The sequence below is a fragment of the Petaurus breviceps genome, unplaced genomic scaffold (genome assembly GCF_028583685.1).
Source record: "Petaurus breviceps papuanus isolate PSGF00001 unplaced genomic scaffold, PetGlider_PUasm1.0 90808, whole genome shotgun sequence".
NCBI lineage: Eukaryota > Metazoa > Chordata > Mammalia > Diprotodontia > Petauridae > Petaurus > Petaurus breviceps.
In genome coordinates this window covers 4,593,970-4,618,826 of record NW_027187349.1, presented here as the reverse complement: position 1 = coordinate 4,618,826, position 24,857 = coordinate 4,593,970, and the positions used below count along the sequence as shown (strand labels likewise).

The 24,857-nt window shown below is 38.7% G+C and overlaps 1 protein-coding gene across 2 annotated transcripts in view; it reads left to right on the top strand.

Moving 5' to 3' along the window:
• Window positions 1-24,369, top strand: part of PRKN (parkin RBR E3 ubiquitin protein ligase) — a 1,996,139-nt gene extending 1,971,770 nt beyond the window's left edge. For both annotated transcript variants that reach the window (XM_069070393.1, XM_069070394.1), the window contains 2 exons: window positions 18,210-18,327; window positions 21,444-24,369. In XM_069070393.1, coding sequence (XP_068926494.1) covers window positions 18,210-18,327; window positions 21,444-21,556 — 231 coding nt within the window. In that variant the 3' untranslated portion in view covers window positions 21,557-24,369. The remainder of the gene's footprint in view (window positions 1-18,209; window positions 18,328-21,443) is intronic.
• Window positions 24,370-24,857: the final 488 nt, after the last annotated feature.

The window sequence follows — 24,857 nt, the reverse complement described above, 5'->3', positions numbered from 1 at the left end:
GTAGTAGTAGTAGTAGTAGTAGTAGTAGTAGTAGTAGTAGTAGTAGTAGTAGTAGTAGCAGCAGTAGTGGAGGTGGTAGTAGTAGTAATCATAAAAAAAAAGCTTTACCCTAAGAAGGAATTTTAGTGGGACTTTATTATCTGTGAAATGGGTATAATGACTTTTGTATACATATGGTTGTCATAAGGATAATTGAAAACAGTATATATAGTATGTAATTATGAATTGATGTTATTGTGGGCATTTCTTTAAAAAATAAAACTATTCCATCAGACAATTTGAGGTCAATTTTCCTCCCTTTTGTTCTACTTACTGGAAACAGGTTTCTGTCATGCCATTGAGTAGAGAAAATGCGTACCTTCCCTAATGCTAGCCTAGCTCCTTTAAAAACCGACCTCACTCCCACACTACTCATTTTATTGTCATTCTTTCCGTGATTTTCTCTATATCCCAGGACATAGAATCATTGAAATAAAACAGGAAGGAAGTCTGAAATGAACATATTAGAATGCACTGTTCTTTCTACATGATGACATGATACCTGTTGATCAAAATGATGCTCTCCAAATTCAACTCAATTCATCAATAATTTTTAAGTGCCTACTGTGTGCAAGGTCTTCTATTAAGTGTTGGTTATACAAAGACAGAACCAAAATAGTCTTTGCCCTCAAGGAAGCTGGGGGATAGAACATGGACACACATAAATAAATACAAGATTTGACTACTAATGACTGGAGGAAATCAAGGAAACCTTCATGGAGGAAGTGGCACCTCAATTTAGCCTTGGATCAAGATAAGGATTCTAAGATATGGAACTGAGAAGACAGTGCATTCCAGATATTAGGATGGTTTGTGCAAATGCTTGGAGATGGGAGATAGAATTTAGGAAACATATGGCACTACAGTTTGGCTGGAATGTCTATATTTTAGAGGAGATTAATGTAAATTAAGGCTAGAAAGGTAGAGTGGAGACAGATTGGGGAAGGCTATAAATTCCAGGAATTTGTATTTTGTTTTAATGTCAATGAAGAGTCAATGGGAGGTTCTTGAGAAGAAGGATATGACTGAAGCAAAGCTCAGGGAAAGTCATTCTGATGACTGTATAGAGTATGGATTAGAAAGAAGACCATTTGAGAGAATATTACAGTGACCAGCTGAGAAGAGATGAAGGCCTGAAATATGGTGGCTATGCTAGTAGAGAGGAAAAATGCAAAAGATATTATAAGTGGAAAATCTACTGTAGTTGACAGCTGGTTGGATATGAGGAACAAAGGAAAGGAAAGTACAAAGGAAGATTCTAGGAAGACTGAGATTATAAACCTGGGTCACTGGGAGGATTATAGTACTTGCAACCAAAATATGGAAGGGTGGAGGATGAGTTTGAGATGTCCTGAGATATCCAAGAGATGTGCAGCAGGCAATTTGATATATGGGATCAGAATTCTGAAGAGAGATTAGAATTGCATAGATTACAATTCAATGTGAGTCAATGAGATGGTTGAGAAAGTGGGGGGAAAAGAAGGCTCAGGCTAAGTCTTGGGGGATCACACATGCTTAGGGGTTGGGAAGTAGATGGTGATCTAGCAAAGGTCAAGGATGACTCTGCCTGGTGGGAGATTAATCAGGGTGGATGCTGACTATGTGATTTAAGGTTAGAATTAAGTTAGGTTTAGAGATAGAGTTAACATAGCAACTTTTTAAAGTATTTTATTTTACTTTTTTCTACTTAATATTATCTTATTCTTTCCAGTTACACATAAAGATAGTTTTCACCATTGATTTTTATAAGATTTTTGAGTTTCTAATTTTTTTCCTCCCTCCCTCCACTTCCCTCCTACCTCCCCAAGATGGTAAGCAATCTACTATAGGCCATACATGTACAATCATATTAAACATATTACCACATTATTCATGTTATGAAAGAAGAGTAACAACAAAAGGGAGAAACAACAAAAAAGAAAAAACAAACAAAAAAAGAGAAAATAGTATGCTTCTGTCTGCATTCAGACTCCATAGTTCTTTCTGTGAATGCGGATAGCATTTTCCATTATGAGTCTTTTGGAATTTTACCTAGATCATTATATTGCTGAGAAGAACTGTAACTTAGAAATTAAGAGAAAATTGGGATACTTGGAAAGTGAAATTTTAATAGAGGGGTATGAAGTCAGAGTTTGAGAAGTGAGTGTGAGGTGTCATGAGAAGTATAGGCAATGGATATGGATAACTTTCCCCAGGAATTTGGCAATGAAAGGGAAGAGAGAGATTGGGAACAAGGAAAAAGTCTAGGTAGAAAAGGAGAAAGAGAATGAGTGAGAAAAAAGGAAATTTTCATTCACTCAAGTAAAGGCTCAGCAGATGTAATATATAGATGATTTGGAGTTAACGTGTCTAATAAATACAAAGACGAATGGAAAAAGAACTATAAATGAAACATCAATCTCCATTTTATAAAGCATTTCACAAAAATGTGATCATTTTAACATGCTAATTTCAGAGCTGTCCCATTTGTCAGTGTCTCCCTTTGAACTTCCTTCTGTTCTCTTCTGCTCATTTTTACATGCTTTAATTATCATCTTTTTTGGGGGTGTGTGTGGGGGAGGAGGGCATCATCCCTCCTCTCTCCCACTCCCAAATTCCATTTCTGAATTTAAAAAAAAATTCATTGTAGCAAATATTTGCCACTATACAGTTATGAGGTGACTGTACCAACTCCCACTCCTACTGACAAGTTAGGTCCCCAAAGTGTGGCTATTATTTACCCTCAGGGCTAAAATAGCAGACCTGAGAGACTTGGTGGCTATCTTTTGAGTGCTATAATTCATGAGTCCCTCTGCTGTGCTTCCCCTCCCCACCCATTTATCAGTTGATATCATTTAATCAGCCAGACCAGTAGGTTTTAGAAGGAAGTCATTACTAACATGGTAGAGTAAGAGCACCTATTACAATATATTGCCTTCCACCCCAGAAGAATGTCTGTAGCACACTCTCCCACCAAGCTATACACAAAGCCCAAGAGAAAGAGGGCCCATTCCTAGAATGCATGTGGCAAAGGGGAAATCCATAGCTTCTGGTTGTTGGAAATCATTTTCTCCCTTTTGTGTTATGCTCAAAAAGTTCAGTTTACCGTTCCTAAAGAAGAGCCAGAGTGTTCAAATTACTGAACAATTGTGCTCATTTCCAATGCCCAGCACCCAGCAGCTTCTGTTGAGTAATGAGTTTGGAAACCAAATTGCAAAGGGTTAAGAGATGAGGGAGGGGACAGAGAAGAAATGTTTTTCTTAGGAATTTGGCTATAAAAGGGAGTAGGGATGTAGGATGAGAGCTTGAGGAAATGGTGGGATCAAGGGTAAAGGTTTTTTAAGGATGAAGGGGACCTAGACAAGTTTATAGACATTGAAAATTAGAAAAGGTTACTTTTTTGGAGGGCAGTTGGGGTTAAGTGACTTGCCCAAGGTCACATTGCTGGTTTTTGTGTTCCGTGTCTGAAGCTGGACTTGAACTCAGATCCTCCTGACTCCAGGGCCAGTGTTCTATTCACTGCGCCACCTAGTGGCTGGCCCCTGAGACAAAGTACTTTTACTAGTCCTGGGGAATAAAAAAAAAAATGTCCTCCTTATTCTTATTCAAGCAGTACTGCTGGAATTGGAAATACTAACAAATACTCTAAAGATGTTACCATTTCTGCATTTTACTTCCTTTGACAGGCCCAAAATCTTTTCTATTGTTAGGCAATTTGAAGGTAGAGGAAACAAGAAAAAAATAAGAATAAAAATGGTTTCCTTTCTCTGTGGTGCTTTGTTGCTTAAGAAACTCTTCTGTCACAACCCTGTGACATAGGTGATGCAAACATACTTCTCTCTATTTTGTAGATGAAAAAACAAAGATTCAGAGAGGTTGTGTCCTACCCTTAGTCACAAAGCTAATAAATGGCAAAGATGGGACCTGAACTCCAACCATTTGCCTTTCCAACCAATGCTCTCCCCAATACTCTGTAGTGCCTATGAACCATGGCATTCCTACCTACCCCAGTCCAGGGATGAATTCTTCCATCATGACTCACACAACTTCACAAAGAGGAACTACAAGGTATAATAACCACCTTATTTAAAGGGTGGAAAACAGTGCCTCATCTCTGAGAATCTGTTGCTTCATGTGGGATCTCTGTCACTGCACCCCACCAGTCATTGTGTCCTAACGTCTGCCCCAACCCTCACCTGAATTTTCCTCGGCCATCAGAGTTTGAGAGTTATTCACCAGTTATCAGCAAGATTAAGGATCTTGATTATTTAGGAATCTTTGACCTTGGTCATTTTTTTCCTATCAGTTGAACTGGGCTTTAAGGGATAAATTCAATACTTAAATGTTTGACTCTGGTTAAGCATCACAGGTAATATATACAGCTGAATTGGGTATAATTACTGTGCAGAATCTTCATCAAGAGCAAGTATATCCCTCTTGGCTTGTTACACAGTCACAGAGAAAAAATGTCAAAAGTCAACAAGCCCTCAGTACCATTCCGAAGCAAAGATAATGCATGAGAAGAATTCTTTTAGAAGTCAGAATATAAAGAATTGTAGGAACTACAGAAGAATCCAGGGAAGAACAGAGGGAAAGAATTAGGGAAGGATTGGAGATCTCTTTATACCAGTTCTCCTAAGACTGGCATGTACCTCTTGAACACAGATCCTCTACCATTCAGAAATATTTACTTGCCTTTCAAATTACTTCCTTCTGTCCTTTAACTCTCACTCTAGAGATACACAGCCTAAGATAAATTCTGTAAGCTTTTGTTGACCGTCTACACCTCTGTACTGTGGCTCACTTCCTTTCTGAGAGATGCAACGTGTTGGAACGGAAAGCAGGAGACTTGGAGTCAAGAAGAGAAATCCTGCCTCAAATACTTAAAAGCTCTGTGATCCTAGGTTACTAACTTAAACCTCTCATAGTCCCAGTTCTATATTTCTTTTCTTTTCTTTTTTGCTTTTTGGAGGGGGGAAGGCAGGGTAGTTGGAGTTAAGTGACTTGCCCAAGGTCACATGGCTAGTAAGTGTGAAGTGTCTGAGGCCATATTTGAACTCAGATCCTCCTGACTCCAGGGTCGGTGCTTTGCTCACTGCACCACCTAGCTGCCCCCAGTCCTACATTTCTTAACTGGGAATAAGAGTAGCACCCATCTCAGATTTTTTGTAAGGATTAAATGAGGGCTGTGTGTGTGCGTGTGTGCGTGTATGTGTGTATGCTTGTATATGTATGTGTATACATATGCATGTATGTATTGCTGTGTATATGCATACGTGTGTCTATGTATATATGTGCATATGCTCATACACATGTGTGTGTGTCATACTTTGTTAACCTTAAAGTGCTATAGAAATGCAAGCTACTATTATTTCTACAATATGCTCAGAAGTGTTCTGGTAGATGTTTAGCTAGCTCTTCATGGAAAAAAAATATACAAGACATATTTTAAAGTTTAATTTGCATTATTAACATTTTCTTCATCACTTTCTTAAGTCTTAACAATTAAGAAAACAGTAAATCTAGCCCTGATTTGTAGCATTGGCCGATTTTCAAGGTGAAAATGCTCACACTAAAAAATTAACTATTTACTCTGTTTAAGCTAGCTAGAGAGTACCCATGATAAACCACTACTCAGAGCAGACTCCTCCACTATGATACTATTTTTACTCAGCTTCTAAAATACGTTAGGGAGGACTGACCTGACCTGCTAGATTCTTCACGCTTTCTTTATCAGTTTTTTTAGGATCTTGCTCAGATATCTACCCAAAGGCTATTCCCTGGATATTCTCATTCCTACCAAGGTTGTACTCTTTTCTGAGACCAGGGCTGGCCCTGGGTAATACTGTGAAGTAGGCAGAATTTGTCTCTGGTGTCTGCCCTTCTTTGCTTCTCTCCCTATGCTGCTCCTTCCTCTATGGAGTGTATCGGGTATTCACGGAGGACTAGCACCTCCGGGGGGAGAACTTGCTGAGCCCTTTTCAGGGCTGCTCGTCCACCTTTGGTGTCTACCTGACATTCACCTGTGGCTCCAAGAAGCTGTAGCATGTGCAGCGGCCACACACGGTAAGCCACATTGTCAAACAAGCTAAACCAGGTTGAAAGTAAGCGACCAGCCTCAGAGGGATGTCTACTCCAAGCATGTGAAGACTTCCTGCAGTAAAAGGAGCAGATGAGAATTACTTGTTCCAACTCCAGCCACCGTAAAGACAGCTGTGGCGGGTGCTGTGAAACGCTCAGAGTTTGACCAGACATTGAAGACTCGAAGGTCATCTATTGCATCCTGGGGCCATCGCCAGCTGTCCTCACTTTTGTCCTACCACTGGATTTCATTGACTCTGGAAGATTAAGTGAAGTTGATGACGTTGTTCAACTCTGTCTCACTTAAATCCAGTTTATGCACAAGTCCAGGCATCCCCTGTGATGTCATCAGGCCTCTTCAAACAGAAGGACAAACAACAGCCCGTTCCTGTTCCACAGTGACTTCATGCTGCTTCTAGGCACCTAGGAGTCTTTAAACCATGTGTACAACTATTTCTGAAGTTGTGTGCCATACTGGCGTGGGACACTGCCATAAGGCTCTTCTCGTGAGTTATATAGCATGTCTACATTGAACTTTCTACCACCAGACATATGCCTTAGAACCTGGCCTCCCAGGATGCAAGGCCTACATCTTTATCCTGCTTCACCATACAGAGTCTGTCATGTTTTAAGTCAGTGATGAAGTACTTGAATTTAATGAGTACTTCCTCATATTTAATTGATTCCATTGATATACTAATATGTAGCCTGTGGACCTCTGACAAAGGACAGGCCTGGAAAGTCTTTGTCTAAGTAGAAATGTGCCTTTCCAATTTAAATGCTGGATATCATAAATAAATTTGGTCTGATGGAGTAAAAATACTTGAAGATGTGTTTACATTAAGAAACTCATTTTAGTCAATGAATCCAGGGCAATGATAGCATTGATATATCACCCTTCACATTTTGCAAATCACTTTACATGTACACCAACTTTGATCCTCCAGACAACAGAATGGGGGCTATTATTATTCACATTTTACAGTGGAGGAAATCGAGGTTAATAGAAATTAAGCATTTTGCCCAGAGCCACAAAATTAGCTAGTGTCTGTCTGTTAGAGGCAGGATTAGAACTTAGGTCTTCCTGATGCCCAGTTTAGAGCTCTCTCCAATACACCCACTGATTCTCTTTCACCCCTACTTTGTAAAAAGTCTATGCAATGGATATCCTTGGTCTCTAACCAAATCTGCCCAAAATTCCCAGTTAGGAAAGCAAAAGACTGGTTGCACAGTTCACTCAATACAGCAGATGGCGGTATGTCCCTAAAGGAAAATATTTCTCTAGTCCTTAGAAATGAAAAATTACTGCAAAGGGGGAAAAAAGGAAGACAAAAGAAAAACCTAAATGAGATCCATTTTCCAGTCACTCAAAGATGTCCTATCGCACAAAGGACCTCAACACATCCTACACCGTAATCACTGCAGGAATGTTTCTCCATAATCACTTTAAGAAATCAAATAGAGCTTTAATAAACCAAGAGCTTGTCACTAGGCAAAATAAATCCTTCACTCAAGTGACATTTCAAAAACAAACAAAAAAAATCACTTATCACTTGGAGAGAAAGCCTTCAGAGGGTGTGGAGAGGGGGAGGAAAAGCAATTGTCTATTCTATTCTCATTCAAGCAAGCAGCTGCCACATGTAAACAGGGAACAATAATGCATTTAAACTGATCAGTGTTCCTCTCCATTTGTTCATTTCAGTCCCTTTCAACAAGTATTTATTGAGCATCTATGGTGACAGACACTGCAAGAAATAAAAAACAAGCGTACTCCACAATTCTTGCCCTCAAGGGGTTTACGGTCTTTTTGACGACAGAAGTCTCATCAGCCTGAAACAACTTTTTTCAAAACCAGCTCCCTGAGGATTTTTTTCCATGATTGCCGAATTCAGTGCATTAATTATTTAATTAATTCAGTGTGTTAATTATTTAATTATTCTATCAATAGTAATTATTAATATATAATAAATACATAATATAGAATTGTTAATATAATAATGAATTTATTTTATAAATGAATATTAATTATAAATATTAATAAAATAATTAATTCAGTGTATTATTAATTAGTGACTTAATGATTGCACATCAATAGGGGAAAGGCTAAACAAATTATAGTACACGCATGTAATTGTACCAAAAGAAGCAGTTCATGAAGATATGAGACTTGTATTTAGTGATGACACTTGAAAAAAGCAGAACCAAAAGAATGATATATATAATGTCCATGATGTAAAAGGTAATATTGAAGAGCAACGAAACTGATGGATCTTAAGGAACAAATTTAGCCCTGGAGATATGAAGGAAACATGAATTCCCTTTGGTAGAGAGGAGGGAATGCAGTGTGTGTATGTATCTGCATGTATATATTTTGTGTGTACATACATATATGTAACCTACTCAGTGTGTATGTGTATACATATATACATGTGTGCGTGTATGTGTAAAACTCAGAATAGACCACTATGTCCGCATTGATCTTTGTTACAAGGAAAGATTCAGGTGTGAGAAAGCAGATCCCTGAGAAGGGGAAGGAGATGGGAAGTACCTGGGATAGAAACAAAAGGCAATAAATATGAGCCTAGCTATGTGGCCATGAACAGCTTTCTCTTCTTTCTGAGCCTGTTTCCTCAGCTAGAAAATGAAAGTAATAATACTTATAAAATCTGCCTCACACAGTTGTTGTGAAGCTTAGGTTTTTGTGGAGTAGAAGGCATCATGGTGAAGGAGGAGTACTGGATTTGGAATCACTGCCCCTTTCTAGCTGTATCAGTCACTTTAGCCCTCTGGAACTCAGTTTCCTTATTTGTTCCCTGGGCTACCTGGGTGCTGGCCTGTGTGACTGTCACCTCCTGTGGTTCAGGCACTAGCCATGCCTTCTACCTTCCATGCCTTGTCTCACTGGGCAGAGCCTCTGTATGTCTTCAGCTCTAAAGCTAGGATGCAATGATTCTACAGTAAGTAGTTTGCAAGTCTTAAGGTGATGAACAAATGTCAGTTCTAGCTATCAGGACACCTTGCACATAGTAAGCATATGAAAGGGACAACCTGTATTTTGCACATAGTAAGCATTTAAAAGGGGCAGCTAGGTGGCACAGTGAGTGGATAAAGTGCCAGACCTGGAGTCAGGAAAACTCATCTTCCCAAGTTTAAATCTGGTCTAAGAAACTTTCTGGCTTTGTGACCCTGGGCAAGTCATTTAACCTTGTCTACCTCAGTTTCCTCATCTATAAATTGAGCTGGAGAAGGAAATGGCAAATCACTCCATTGGCTTTGCCAAGAAAACCCCAAATGGGGTCATAAAGAGTCAGACATCACTGAAAGACAACTAAACAATAACAACAAGGCACTTTAAAGGCATGACTTGTATTTCGTACAAAGTAGGCACTTAAAGGAGATAACATGTATTTTGCACAGAGTAGGTACTTTATAATAACAGCCGTTATTCTATACATAGTAGGTGCTTAAAATGAATGACCTGTATTTTTTAAGTGCCTACTGGGTGCAAGGTACTCCGACAACACCAAAATAGTCATGTTGTTGCTATTGTATCTACATCTTTATGACCATATTTGGAATTTTCTTGCCAAAGATCCTGGGGTTTGCCATTTCCTTCTCCAGCTTATTTTACAGATGAGGAAACTGAGGCAAACAAGGTTAAATGACTTGCCTGGGGTCACACAGCTAGTAAGTAGCTGAGGATGGATTTGAACTCTGGTCTTTTGGATTCCAGGCCCGGTACTCTATCCACTGTACCACCTAGTTGACCTAAAATAGTTATAATTAACTTCTATTTCTCTCTTTAAAGTTCACAAAGTACTTACTGTAGAATCTTTAGAACAAAGCGTTAGTGAGCTTTAAGTTTTAGAAGCTTAAAGCTGCTCTAAGATTTTTTGGGGATACCCCCTTGAGTTGTGGGAAAGAGTAACAACAGAAAAAGAAAGTCAGTCACTTGAACTGAAATATTAGCTCTTCAGCCACAGATTTTCAACATGTAGCAACAGCACAGTTGTTCATTTTGCCCCAGGGTATGTTCGTTTTCCTCAGAAAGAGAGGGAGTACTCCACCTGGGGGAGTTACTTGGATTCTCATTTAAATGTGTTTCTGTCATTCACATTCACAATGAGTATAATAATTTCTGGTAATTACTAACCTAAGTTGGATGTGAGTCAGATACCTGAAGTCTTAATCATTTATTGAGGATTTTTTGTTGTTGTTCAGTTATTTTTCAGTTATGTCTGATTCTCTGTGACCCCATTTGGGACTTTCTTGGCAGAGATACTGGAACGGTTTGCCATTTCTTTCTCTAGCTCATTTTAGAGACGAGGAAACTGAGGCCAAAAGGGTTAAGCAACTTGCCCAGGGTCACACAGTTACTAAGTGTCTGAGGTTGGATTTGAACTCTCAAAGATGAATATTCCAGACTCCCAGCACTCCTTCCAATGCACCACCTAGCTCCCCTTTTATTGAGGAGTGAAACCACCTAATTTTTCTTAGGCAGCTAAGTTGCTTAATAGATAGAACACTGGGTCTAGAGTCAGGTAGAATTGAGTTCCAATTGGATCTTAGAAAATTTCTAGCTATGTGACCCCTGGGCAAGTCACTTAACCTCTGTTTGCCTCAGTTTCCTAAACTGTGATACAGGGTTCATAATGGCACTTACAGGTTGTTATAAAGCTCAAATGAGATAATATTTGTAAAGCACTAAGCCTGGTATGTAGTAGGTGCTTAATAAATGCCTGTTTCCTTCCTTTGTTCCCTTCCCTACTCAAAAATGGATTGTTCTCCCATTTGTCAATTTGGGACAATAACAGTTAAACAGAAAGTATTCTAAGAACTTCTAATAAAAGGTATTTATACTAGAAACTTCGCTGCTTAATATTTGTAGTTCCTTTTTTTCCATCCATTGCAAAATAGGCATTTGTCGTTTGAGGCAATTAGATGGCCTGTATAGAGCACAGAATTTGGAGTCAGGAAGAACAAAGTTCAGATTCTACATTAGATGTTTACTAGCTGTGTGGTGCTGACCAATCCCTTAATCTTTCTTAGCATCAGTTTCCTCATCTGTAAAATGGGAAAAATAATTAGACTTATTTCACAAGGCTCTTGTGAGGATCAAAGAAGATAAATATATATCAAGTACTTTGCAATATAAAATCCCTATCATCATCATTATTATTATTTAGCTATGATATGCTTATACTTTTTCTGTATATAAGATTTATCATCCTAAACATATGTCCCTTTGTCAGCTACTCTGCTGCATGTAGTGCCTAGAACACAGTTGGCAGTCTTTGGTTTCATCTCAGTCCTAAGTACCAATAATAATGCTCAGAGAGCCTTCCAAACACTCTCATTTGATTTCCTGGAGAAACTGAGTGGCACTTAGAACAGGCAGGGTAGCCTCTGGCTCATCTGTTCAGCATTAGGAGCAGAAATCTCAGCCTTCCTACCACTTCCCTGTTCCTGCATCTATTAAAAACATAATAGTGATGTTTACAGGAGTATTGAATGAACAGAGAAACTTACTTGGAAATGGATAAGGTTCCTAATGGCCATATGAAAGTTATCACTAAAAGACAGTGCAGTTCTCTAACTCACCAGTGGGGGACGTGCAGCTCATAGGGAGTTAACCATCCAGTTCCCTCCAACAGAACATCTGTTCCATCTGTTCTGAATCTCTGCCCCCAGCTTCCCAGGAGGCATGTACAACTGTGGAAACTAGTTTTTGCCTAGGCTGTAGATTTCAGTAATTATGCATCAGTGTCTAATTGCCGCCACAAGCATGTACCATTTGGGCATTTAATTTTCATGTGAATTGTGAAATTTTGAAACCAAAGTTCACCTAAAAGGATTTCTGTCTGAATTAGGTCAGCTGTATCATGGAAGATCAGTGATTCTCTAATCATGTTTGGAAAGTAAATGCAATTTAGATTTTAATATTGCAATACTTGTCTAATTACTACACAGTCAAACAGATGTCTTATCTAATTTATACGTCAATACTTCAGAGACCCATGATTTCATCACTCCCTCCAACCCTCTACCAGTACAGATTGCAGACACCATACACTCACTCCACCTCCTCCCACATACACACACATTTTAAGAGATTATTCTGTTTGGGCTGTGTCCCTCTCTCCATTAAAAAAAAATAATATCACTCAATGGTCAACCTTCTCAGGATGAAACCCTTCAAATTTGACTCAACTTGTTTTCATGACAGACATATAGTCCATAGCTTTAGAAGACCTGCCAAAGTTTATACCATACTACCATAGCCCTTGAGAATCTAGTCAGTTGTATAACATATTATGGCATGGAGTTAGGAATTTCCTGAAATACATGATATCCAAAGTAGGAAAAAAAATTCCTAGAATATATAGAATAGAACATGTATATACAAATACATTCCTAGAAATAGTTCCTATAATATATTATGTCTTAATATGCATACACATATGTATATACACATATATGCATATTTTAACACCCTCTTGGGAATTTGAAGTAATCTATATTTTCAAATGGGACTCAGGTCAGTGTATCAGAACATCTGAGCCTGCTATGGCACTCTGGAGGGAACACATGTGGCTCTTCAGCATTTATCACAGACATTAGGGTCTTCCTAACAATTAGAGCTGTCCAAAAGTAGAGTGAGCAGCCTTGGGAGTTAGTACCTTCCCCCTCATTTGAGATCTTCAAGTAGAGAATGGATGACTAATGGTTGGGAAGGTTGTAGAACTGGTTGTTAGATGTGAAAGGATTGTGTTGAATGGTCCCTGAAGATCCTTATAACTCTGGAAGTCTCGGATTCCACGATGCTGTGAAGTGAGCTAAGAGGGGAAAGCCTCCTTTATTCCCTAATCTAGTGAATGAACAAGAGAGAAATGCCCAGTCATATAGAACTAGAAAATGGCAGGTTTCATTGCTTTTCTTGAGCTACTGTGATACAAAGAAACCTGATCATTTGTAGTGAGTTATCAAATGCCATCTCATTGTAAAAACCATTATCACAAGGGCAGCTAGGTGGTGCAGTGAATAGAGCACCGGCCCTGGAGTCAGGAGGACCTGAGTTCAAATCCAGCCTCAGACACTTGACATACTTACTAGCCGTGTGACTTTGGGCAAGTCATTTAAACCCCAATTGCCCTCCAAAAATAAATAAATGAAACTATTATCACAAAGCATCAGGAGAGCAGGCTATTGTTCTCCAGTTTTATAACTCAGGTTCAGCAGATAGATCCAAGACTAAGTGGAAGGCTATTCAATTATCGATTTAATTCTTCATGTAAAAGTTTATTGTTAAATCTAATAAATTGTGCATGACAATCTAGATTTGTCTCAAATGGCCATCATCATCATCAAAGGCCATGTGAAGTCTCTGTTAATATGTGTCACTGTTCTAATCTTAGGACATAAGCACTTGGTCATGGTCTCTTCCCTCTAGGACTTTGCAGTTACAGATTTTAAAAGAGTCACCTTGACAATGATGATTGAATGAGCAGTGGGAGACCATCTGCCCATGATTTCATTAGTTACCTGAATTCAGTTGGCCATACCAAAGCCATTGAGATACCTTGCTAAGCCATCATTCACACACATCCCATCCAGTGGAAGTGGAAGAAATGCTACAAACTTAACTTTGATGCTAATGGGCTTTTGGACTTCATTTTCAGTTAGTCTCCTTTGTTGAAAGAAGAAGCTGTTAACAGTGTCAGATGCTACAAAGATGATGCAAGTGATTTCAGTGGAAAAAAATCTACTGCTTTTTTAAGAGGTCACATCTTCAAGAGAACAGTTTTGGTCGAAGGAAGATAGAAACCAGAGCATAAAGAGTTAAGGTACAAGTGGGTGATGTGATGAGAAAGTAGAATTAGGAGATAACTATTACATTTTAAGAGTAGGGGAAAAAAAGGAGAAATGGGCCAAGTAGTGGTAGAAGAAGACTTGTCAGTTCCTCCTGGAACCTCTCTTCTAAGGATAATACCCAGTCTGGCCATGTTTACTCCTTCATTCTTTTTCAAACTCTTCTGTTGGGCCCTTCTTCATTCCTCCACTTTTCAACTTCCCTTTATGTATTCTTTTCCCCCTTCAATATATATGGTCCTTGAGGTCAAGGATTGGTTTTTTTGTTGCTTGAATTTGTAATCCAGTGCTAAGCACAGTGCCTGACCGCTAGGTACTTGAATTAGGAATGCTTGTCGACTTGACATGAAGGGGTAACAAATATCCACTACCCAAAGTAGGGGTTAATGAATTTATTCAACTGATTTGGATTTTCGATCAGATTTCAGCAATTCATTATAGCTAAATAGTTCTCTAAAGTTATAATAATAGCAACAGGCATTTATATAGTACTTAATATATGTTATTCAGGCCATAAGAATCATAGATCTGGAACCAGAGACCCTGTTGTCCAACCCCCTCACATTCCAGAGGATAAAACAAATAAGTTATCCATGGTTACACAGTACTAAATATCTGAGGTGGGATCTGTACCCAGTTCTGTTCCTTCAGCATCAGGTTTTGTTTTGTCTTTTCCATTTTATCACTCTGCTTTCACAAAATAAATGTTGTCTCATTTTTTCTACCCAACTATCACCAAAATGATGGAAAGCCCACTGGCCATAAAGTGAGTAAACCTGAGTTTATATCCCACTTACTTTCTGTTTGGTCTTAAGCAAATAACTTATACTCTCTGGGCCTCAGTTTTCTCATCTATAACATTAAGGGACTAGTCTAGACAACCCCTGAGGTTCCTTCTGTTGAGATTTAAACCCAAGGACACCAAAAACTGTTGAGGTTGGGGCTCTGCCCACCCAAAACTGTTGGGGTTTCATGATGTGTTGTGGTGGAGCCATCTCAAAGAATTCAGAGTCAAACCACCTCTAATCCAAGTATAGACATTTATTGAGGTTGATGCCTCTCATGAAATGGGCTAAACTCCAAAAGGAACCAGCAACTTCGGAGAGAACAAGATGGATTTTTAAATGGTAAAGGTGCAATTACATAACAAAAATCCTGACTATTAAAAAGGCAGGAGCAGTTTGTTAAGGTATTAGGTAATAGAGGAGGGGTCCCCCTCTATGGTTCAATGGTTAAACATTCTGGTTGTGCTGCCCTCCAGTGGGTTAGCTGTTGTGGTCCTGTCTGGTCAAGATGGATAGTTAGGTATTGTGGTCCTGTCTTGGGTTAGATGAATGATGTGATTGTGGTTGAGTACAGGAACACACCTGTTTGTGTGGGAATGGGTCTGGGGGCAGTGACCAGGTAGAGTTAGTAGTTAGGTTCCCATCACATGGACACACCTGCTTTTTCTGTGAGAACTAGTTCAGGGACACACTTGTTCCAGTGAGCAGTGAGGCATATATGAAAAACTTAGGACATTGGCAGGGGAGCTAGGTAAATATAGTGGGTCTGCTGTTCAGTAGAACCGGGCCTATAAGGAAGTTAGAATATTGGGGCTGGGGGCAGCTTTATTAGGATTCCATCACCTTCTGCCTTGAAATCTTTGATCCTTTGATATATACGTTAACGGATGGGAAAATTAAGATACACAGAAGTTATTTACTTACCATAAAACTAAAGTTGGAGGGTTACTAAATTGAACCACTTCTGTGTTTCTTTTAGATTTAAAATAATTTAGAGATGGCAAGATAACTTAATCCTGAGAAGTTCTAGCAAAGGGTGAGAGGTTAGGTGTTGTTCCCCTGAATTTAGCACAATAAGGTCATGAGTGAAATAAATCTGCAGCATGGAAGGAAAAGCTATTTCAAAACACTGAATCATGCTGTTTGGATTAACAGTTGGAAAAACATTTCTTCTCTGAAGTGTCCATGTCCTAGAACCAAATAGATACTAGTTTTCTCTCCTGTAGATGTTGTTCAGTGCTTATAGTAAAGTACATGTTGTAGTCACCGATGGATTAGACAAGTACAGAGTGAATCTTTCCAATGAAACATTAGAAGGCTCCTAATCTCTTCTGATTCAAGAGGCAGGGAAGATTCCAGGCCCTAGTGACCTTCCCTGAACATATACTTTCCCTTCTGCCTCACACCAGCCACATGACCTTATTTCTCAGTCCTGCCCTTTCCTTGGCCACATTTCAGTGGCCAAAATCAATGGAAATGTCATTCAGTTCAATTCAACAGCACTTATTAAGCAGAGGATTTGCCCTGTGGTTACAGGAATAGCCCTGTCCAGGCTCTGCTCTCAAGGAGTTGACAGTCTGTAGATAACAAGGGTTCTTAAGCTTTTGTTTGTTTGTGAAACCCTTTTGGTAGTCTGCTAAAACCTATTGACCCCTTCTCAAAATTTTTGTTGTTGTTCAGTTATTTTCAGTCTTGTCCAACTTTTCATGACCCTTTTGGGGGCTTGTTTTGGCAGAGACACTGGAGTGGTTTGCCATATCCTTTTCCAGCTCATTTTACAGATGAGTAAACTGAGGCAAACAGGATGAAGTAACTTGCCCAGGGTAAGGTAGTTAGTAAGTGTCTGAGACCATATTTGAACTCACATCTTCAGAATTATGTCTTTAAATGGATAAAGTAAAATACAGAGTATTAAAAAAATTATATTGAAAATATAGTTATCAGGGCAGCCAGGTAGCACAGCGAGTAAGAGCACCGGCTCCAGTGTTGGGATGACCTGGAGATCGAATCCTGGGCTCAGACACTTAGCACCCACCCAGAAACACCTGGCCGTGTAACCTTGAGCAACTTACTTAACCCCAGTTGCTTAGGGGGGGCCAGGTGGCTCAGCGAGTAAGAGCACCGGCTCCAGTATTGGGATGACCTGGATCAAATCCGGGCTCAGATACTCAGCACCACACCCAGAAATAACTGGCCATGTAACCTTCAGCAAGTTACTTAACCCTGATTGCTTTAAAATATATATATATATATATATATAGTTATCAAAGTATTAAAATAACATGTTCAAGAGCCCCAGAATAAGAACCCCTGATACAATTAATGGAACTTGTAGTTTTATATTCACTAAATTTTACAAGTGCAGATTATTTCTAAGTAGGAAAATAAAGAATGAAAGAATTCTCATTCAGAACAATAAATTAAAGCTTATCAAACTATAGGAAAGGGAATCATTTTTCTATTGTCTTTAGTAGGCATTTATCATGTATTAAGGAATTCTTTGTTAATTGCATTTAGTGGAATTTATCACTGCCTTTAATACCTCAAGAAATCTATAACTAAAAACTATGATTTCATTGGTATAAATAATCCCAACAGTGAAAAAAAAAATGGTCTCCATCCATGTGATAATAGTTTCATGAGTCATCATGACCAAAAATATTCCTCACCCCCAAGGCTGCCTTTCCGCCCAGCAAAGTGGGTTCTCAGACAACAAGCCCACTGCCCATCACCTGGCCCTTCTGCAAACCCTTTCCAATTTTATAGGGCCTGCTAGTGTTGGCCCACCCTTCAAGAACACAGTCACCTTCACACTATAACGAAGGCAGACAGTGTGATGAAATGGACAGAATGCTGGACTGGGCATCAGGAAAACCTGACTCCAAGTCTCTTCTCAGACACTTACCAGCTATCTGAACATGCCACCTACTCTCTCATCTTTTGGGTCCTCATGGGTAAAATTGGAATAATAATATCACCTCCCTCTCTATCTACTGAGAAATCAAGTGAGCTACTCTATGTAATGTGTTCCAGAAACTTTAAAGTAATATGTAAATGTTACCATTATTATTAAATGCTATTATTGTTAAGCTCCAAATATAGAATTGAAGGACTTTACTGTAGTTGTTGAATAGGATCAATTTCACTCTTTTTGTCAGAAAGATTTTAATTATTCCCATCTTTCAGAATTTTTGGAGTCATTTTTGACAAGGCTTAGGACTTGGATGCAGGTATTTTAATCTGGGGTCTGTGAAATCCTTTGTTGTTTTTATATTTTGATAATTGCATTCCAATAGAACTGGTTCCTTTTTTAATCCTGTATATTCTATTTTATGCATTTTAAAGCATTATTTTGAGAAAGAGTCCATAGCTCTTTACCAGACTACACACAAAGAAGGGTTAAGACCCCAGGTGAGGAGATGAGCTCAATAAGACCTTTCACCTTTCTTTACATAGGCCTTTATGGTGGATGAACAAGCTGCTGAGAGAGCAAGATGGGAGGAGGCCTCCAAAGAAACAATCAAGAAAACAACCAAACCTTGTCCCCGTTGCCATATACCGGTGGAAAAAAATGGTAAGTCTGTCCTACAGTTTAAAAATAATCAGGACTTAATAAGGCCATCATCAATGAAAGCTGGCAGTATGATTACAGTAGTAAACTGAGTCATAGATCACAGCATCCAGGCCCAGTCTCACTGATGATTCTGTTGTGAGATTTCAGTCTATTAATTTCTATTTCAGTTGCCATCTGTAACATAGCAACAATTGTATAGCTTCTTGGATATCACACACACAGTTGTGTTTTGAAAGGATGCTTTACATATGGTTCCATTGAAGATTTCCAATTCTTAGCCTTTGAAATCACTACATTTGAGAGACTGCTTCTTTAAATAAGAATTGTACATTTAGAACTAGAAGAGACTTCTGAGGTCATGAAATCCACCCATCTCCCAGTTACATATATATCCATATATTGTATCTACTGGCATGTTAGCAATCATATTCCCATTAATATTTAAAAAGAGATATGCTGGGGCAGCTAGGTGGTGCAGAAAATAGAGCACTGGCCCCGGAGTTGGGAAGATCTGAGTTCAAATCCAGCCCCACATACTTAACACTTACTAGCTGTATAACTTTGGACAAGTCACTTAACCTCAATTTCCCTGCCTTTGCCCCTCAAAAAAAAGACCAACAAAAGAGATATACAGTAAAAAAAAAAAATTGCTAGAGATGAAAGCTGAAGTCCTGTTTCTATTTCCTAGTTCTTCTACTTGCTGGCTGTGTAACCATAGGGGAGATCACTTAAGCTGTCTTAGCCAATGCTTCTTCTTCCAAGGGGATTACACTAAAAACATCTTAAGGCCCTTCCAGCTATAAGTCTATGTTCTTGTGTCCTAAAAGATCATCAGCTAAATTAAAATCGTAACAAAAGGCATGAAAGTCCTAACCCTGCATTCAACCTTATGAAGCCCAATTCCCAGGCCCTACTCGTCTTAGAAATTGACTCCTTTTCCTATTCTCTGAAATCAGATGGTTTTGGTGCCTCATTCTCTAGAGTAGGAGGTATGACTTGCCGAGTAAATTCACCGACATTTTGTCTAGGAACTTCTACATTGTCTAATTAAGATTCAGTGAAGAGTCACTTGGAGGTCGTCACAAGATGTGAGTTCAAATTCTGACTCTCCCATTTACAGATTCACTTAATCTCTCTCAGCCTCACTCTTTTCATCTGTTAAATGACATGGAGGGTAGGGAGGGGAAAAGGCAAGTTAGACTTGGTACACTCAAAGGTCCATTCGGGCTCTAAGTCTTTGATCCAGTGATAGGGCTGTGGGGCTCTGTGGCCATGTAGCTAATATGTGTCAGAGACAGGACTTGAATCTAGGTCTCCATGACTCCAAGGCAGGCCCTCTGTTCACTACCCCACACTGACTCTCATAATATACATGTTCAAAATTGATTGGGATTCACTAGAATTGGGTCTTAGGTGCCTTGGTGGCACAGTGGATAGAGTGCTGGGCCTGGAGTCAGGAAGACTCATCTTTCTAAATTCAAATCCACTCCAGACACTTGCTAGTTGTATGACACTGGGTAAGTCACTTAACCATGTTTACCTCAGTTTCTTCCATCTGTAAAATGGGCTAGAGAAGGAAATTGCAAACCACTCCAGCATCTCTGCAAAGAAAACCCCAAATAAGATCAGGAAAAGTTGAATACTACTGAAACAGTTCAACAAAACAAAGAACTGGGTCTCACAGAAAACTGCCAGTGGCAAAATATAATAGCATAGAAATAAAGTTTTTGTTTGCTTTGCTTTTTTTTTAGAGGGGGGAGGGCAGACCAATTGAGGTTAAGTGACTCACCCAAGGTCACACAGCTGGTAAGTGTTAAGTGTCTGAGGTTGGATTTGAACTCAGGTCCTCCTGACTCCAGGGCCAGTGCTCTATTCACTGTGCCACCTAGCCATGCTACACCATGGAAATAACGACTGGTATAATTTGGCAGGAAAGCAAGGGACAGGGAAAGGAGAGGAAAGAGAAGAGGGAGAGAATGAGAAAGAAAGGGAGAGAGAGAGAGAATAACATGATAATAGGTAGAGTTAAATAGCAAACACATTCACTTATACATGATACTCGCAAAGATTCTGCTTCGGGCTGAATGATCCAGAAAATTCTATCAGAAGCAGATTCATTGCTGGAACCATTCAGATAATTGCCTCAATATTTCAATCTGCTTTGCCAATGAAGACTTGGGTTTCCTGCTTCAGAAATAGATGCTGTTTGTATTTGGGGATTTTGAACCAAACAGCCTAAATTGTGAGGCATTTGAAAAGCCAGTTCAGAAAATGCCAATCTCATGTGCAAAGGAAGGGGGCATTCTAGCTCATAATCTGTGTGTAGCCCAGACTCCTGTTTTCTTAGTTTTACCAAATTCTATAACACTGATGAAATATTGAAAGATTAGCCACAAGAATGGCTAACAGAGATGAAGATCAAATGTCAGAGTGGCCTGTACCCACCCAATTCTCTAAGAATGAGTTTCAAAGCAGGTATTGACCTGGATTGGTAAAGGGAGTTTCCTGTCTAGGAATTACTCATACCATTGAAATCACAGGTGTGGTCTGCATTGAAAACACACACACACACACACACACACACACAGAAGGAATGATATAAGTGTACTGAGGGGAGAAATATACTCAAATATTCAATTGTGATTTGAACAGTTTGGATATTCATACTAAGAAAACATTTCACAGCCTGTCCCTACCTATCCAACCTGTATGCCTCTTATCTATTTCCTGCTGTAATTTTGCCTCAGGCTATTTGCCCATCCTGTTTTTGTAATTAACCATAAATCATGAAATATAATATAACTTGTCAGAAAAAGCCCCCGAGGCCTAACACAGTAATCAAACTCATCATTTGCTACCACAGACCTTGACAAATAAGATTGGCTGGTTACTGAAAACCTTACATTCAGTTTCAACCTTTTAGTCAAATGCATATTTTTAAATGTAAAAGAAAAGCCTTCTGAAAAACTCATTTTGACCCTTTGTCACTGGTGAGTTCATCTCCTGTTAGCAACGACCATTTGCCCTCTTGTGTTAACAGATGCTTACTTGTTCTTTCCATATCATTCACTCTAGAACCCAGAGTAATCGTGTCCTTTCCCCCCTCCACTCTGCAGGAGGATGCATGCACATGAAGTGCCCTCAACCTCAATGCAAGTTTGAATGGTGCTGGAACTGTAGCTTAGAATGGAACCGAACCTGCATGGGAGACCACTGGTTTGACGTATAGCTCAGTAACAAAAAAGCTTCACCAGCTTCCCTGAGAAAACCGGTAACAGCTCAGTCAGCCCACTGGCCTCTGGTCCTTTTGATGTTCTTCCTTTAAACATGAACAAAAAAAATTTAACATTACTCTTCTTCCAAAATTCACTCGAGACAAATTATGGTAGAATACCATTTTTAGATACCATTTTAAACATTCTTCTATAACCCCATGAATTGGAGCATGGCTAAATGAAAGACAATTAAATGTTGTTTACCACCCTCTGTAATGTACAGATAACTGGGTAGATTCCAAGTGGTATTTAAGGATTAACTGTGGATTGCCTGTCTTCTGTGAATTTAAGACAGACTTGAATTACCACATGCATGCGGCTATCTCAGGTTTCATTTTGTATACTTGACTTATAGTTTAAAAAAAAATCATTGTTAAATGAGTCACTGGAATGATTTGAAGAGATCTTTTGTGGCTAATCGACTGTGGGTCTGCTGTACATTAAGTGGTTAACTTTTTTTCTTGAAAATGTGAGTCTCAGCTTCAATACTAATACCTCCATTTAAACTTTCATGATATTAGAGGTGCAAGTCATGATTTATTGGGGAAAATTTTTGCTTGCTTTCAAGAATAAGTCCAACTGGTAATCTTAAATTCAATTGGTGAGATTGTAACTAAGCATAATTCACCATATCAAATGAATGGGAAGTTGGGAAAGCTTATTTAAATATTGAAATGCTTAATTTATGGAGAATTAATTGAAACCTAGTATGCTCCTATAGCATCTTGTTAATTTTCATCTTAGAAAAAATTTCCTTAAATTTTTCAGGAGTGCCAAATTTTAATTAACAAAAAAGATATTTCTGAGCTTATGGGCTTTTTAAAAACAGTTTGGATTCATTGTGAAGTTTAAGAGAGATGCTAAATCACAAAATTAGGTGCCTGTTATAGAAATCTGATAGAAACTAGTTAGTAGTGGTGCTCAATTAAATTACAAATTAAATTAATTTATTAAATTTATTAAATTAAATCAATTAAAAAAAAGATTGTTAAACCAGAATGTTTATAAATATTAGCATTTCTGGGCCTACATATAATATCCACCTGAATCTCTGGCAGGAAAGATTTATAATAAAGGGAAATAATGTGTTATTAGTATGTTAGCTCAGCACCTCTGCTAATGCTCTGTTTTCCATATGGGCAGACAGAGCCCAGGGGGGTCTGTAAGCATCCAGTTGTATTCATGTTTTCCCAGGGAGATTTATTTTAAAGATGTGACACGCTAAAAAGCAAGTAGGCACATTCAAAATATGATCTAATAACATCACTTGGATCTCAGTGGATGCTTTGAACTCCATTTGGTGCAGCAGTAACAGGCAAGAAATGTATAAAGACATGTTCGTGTTTGTATATGTCTGTTAAATTCATGATAAAAGGAAATTTTTTAAAGTAATAGTTTTAGTAATAATAATATTTTTGCTTTTTGAAGTAATAATTTTCCAGTAAGAAGGGACTCTACCACATGCACCAAAGAAGCATTCTTTCAACATAGCTCTTAAGTGAAAGAGTATTACTCTCCTGAATAGCTACTGTCTTTAGATGAGTCATTTGACTGTATTCTCTGGAAGAATATTAGAGCAACTGGTAATATCATGAGTTTCATCAGTACATGAACCTATTAATGTTGTTTTTCAGGTCCCTAGTAACTTAAATCTATAATATAACTTTTGTTTTAATCCATAATTTTTTTTTGTTTTAGTCCATAATGTTTTAATTCATCCATCTTTTAAGCCATGAGACTTTAAAGACCTGTTAAAAGAAAGTTTAGTCTCAGAAACACAGATCCAGGGGAATAACATTCTACTTCTGACCCCACCTTAACAGATCAGCTTCTTAATTCCACCCTGCCTTACCTTTCACCTCTAGGGGTGCTGTAGACCATACAGGCAATTACAGTTAAGAGCTGGGATGCCTCGACCCCTCTACTGGTCCTTGCACTCATAACAAAAATCACTGGGAGATTTATGGCCCTGAGGATACTAAACCTGTAATTCTGTACCCTGGTCACGAAGCTGAGAAAACCCAGTGAAATATCCCCATGAGAAATGGGAGTCACAAAAGTGACTTCCTACAGGTCATGAGTCAGTACTATCCCACTGGTGAATCAGAAATCCCCTCACTGTCATGAAGCCCAAGTAAGACTTCCTGGATAAGAATGGGAGTGATAACCAGCTAGTCTACAACCAGCAGCCCCTGACTAGTGATGTCACATGAATGCAGCTGTGGCAAGTCCAAAGGCAGACTCATCTCTTTCAGTCATTTGGTCTAATTCAGACTCCTCTCCTGTCTGATCTTTTTTCTTGATTATTAATGGCCACCTGCTTCCAAATGTGTGATATTTAGGTTTAGGAGACTTCAATAAAGATTACTTACACAGGGTCGGTCCTGTTGCATCTATATCCTAAATTGTTTTGCTTTCTGATATAATTATATAGTATTTAATTATCTGCTTTTTTGGTGATAGCTGTTTTTTGTTCCAGAAAGAAAAAATGAGTTTGAGTCATTAAAAGTGGGGAGAGAAAAAGCAAACCCAACCAATGAATGTAATTAAGTGGTATTATCTTCATATCACATCAAAAGTAAACATGAAATGTATATCAAAGTCCTCAGTATATCACAAAGGACAGAAATAAAAGTTCTTTACAAAAGTATCTTTGTTTTCTGTGCAACACCTAAATTTGTCCTTCGGTGTACCAGCAAAAACAATCAGCAACATGCTTGTAACTTTGTTTGACGATGTATTTTATTTTCAATAAATGTTGAAAACGCGGTTGGGGAAATGTGTTTTGTCCAACGAGCCAAGCTCACATTCTCCTAGAAGTCTTTGGTGATTCAGTGGCTATTTTTCAGATGTGTAGAGTAAAGTCCCAGAATAGCTCCACTTGCTATACTGTGGTTTTGGAGAGTGCTGTCAGAATACAAAAGGGTAGTTATAAAAAGTCAGCATTTATTCAGAAACCTGGCCGTGTGCTTTCTATCTCTGCTAATAAACTTCCCTAAAAAGCCAAAAACTGAAACTCTGGTTTGAGGGAAAGGTTGGCCTTTGGCACTAAATGTCTCTGCCTTTCAAAGTCATCTCTGTGAAAGTCACTGATATTTGCGTTGCTGTTATTCCCCCAGAAAGTGTATTTACACTGCTATTGGTTTGGAATGAGCCAAAAAAAATTCACAGTTATAGAATCTCAGTTTTTGAAGGGGCTTCAAAGCCCATCTAATCCAAAGGAGCCTGAACAAGAGTGTCTCATAACTAGGTTCT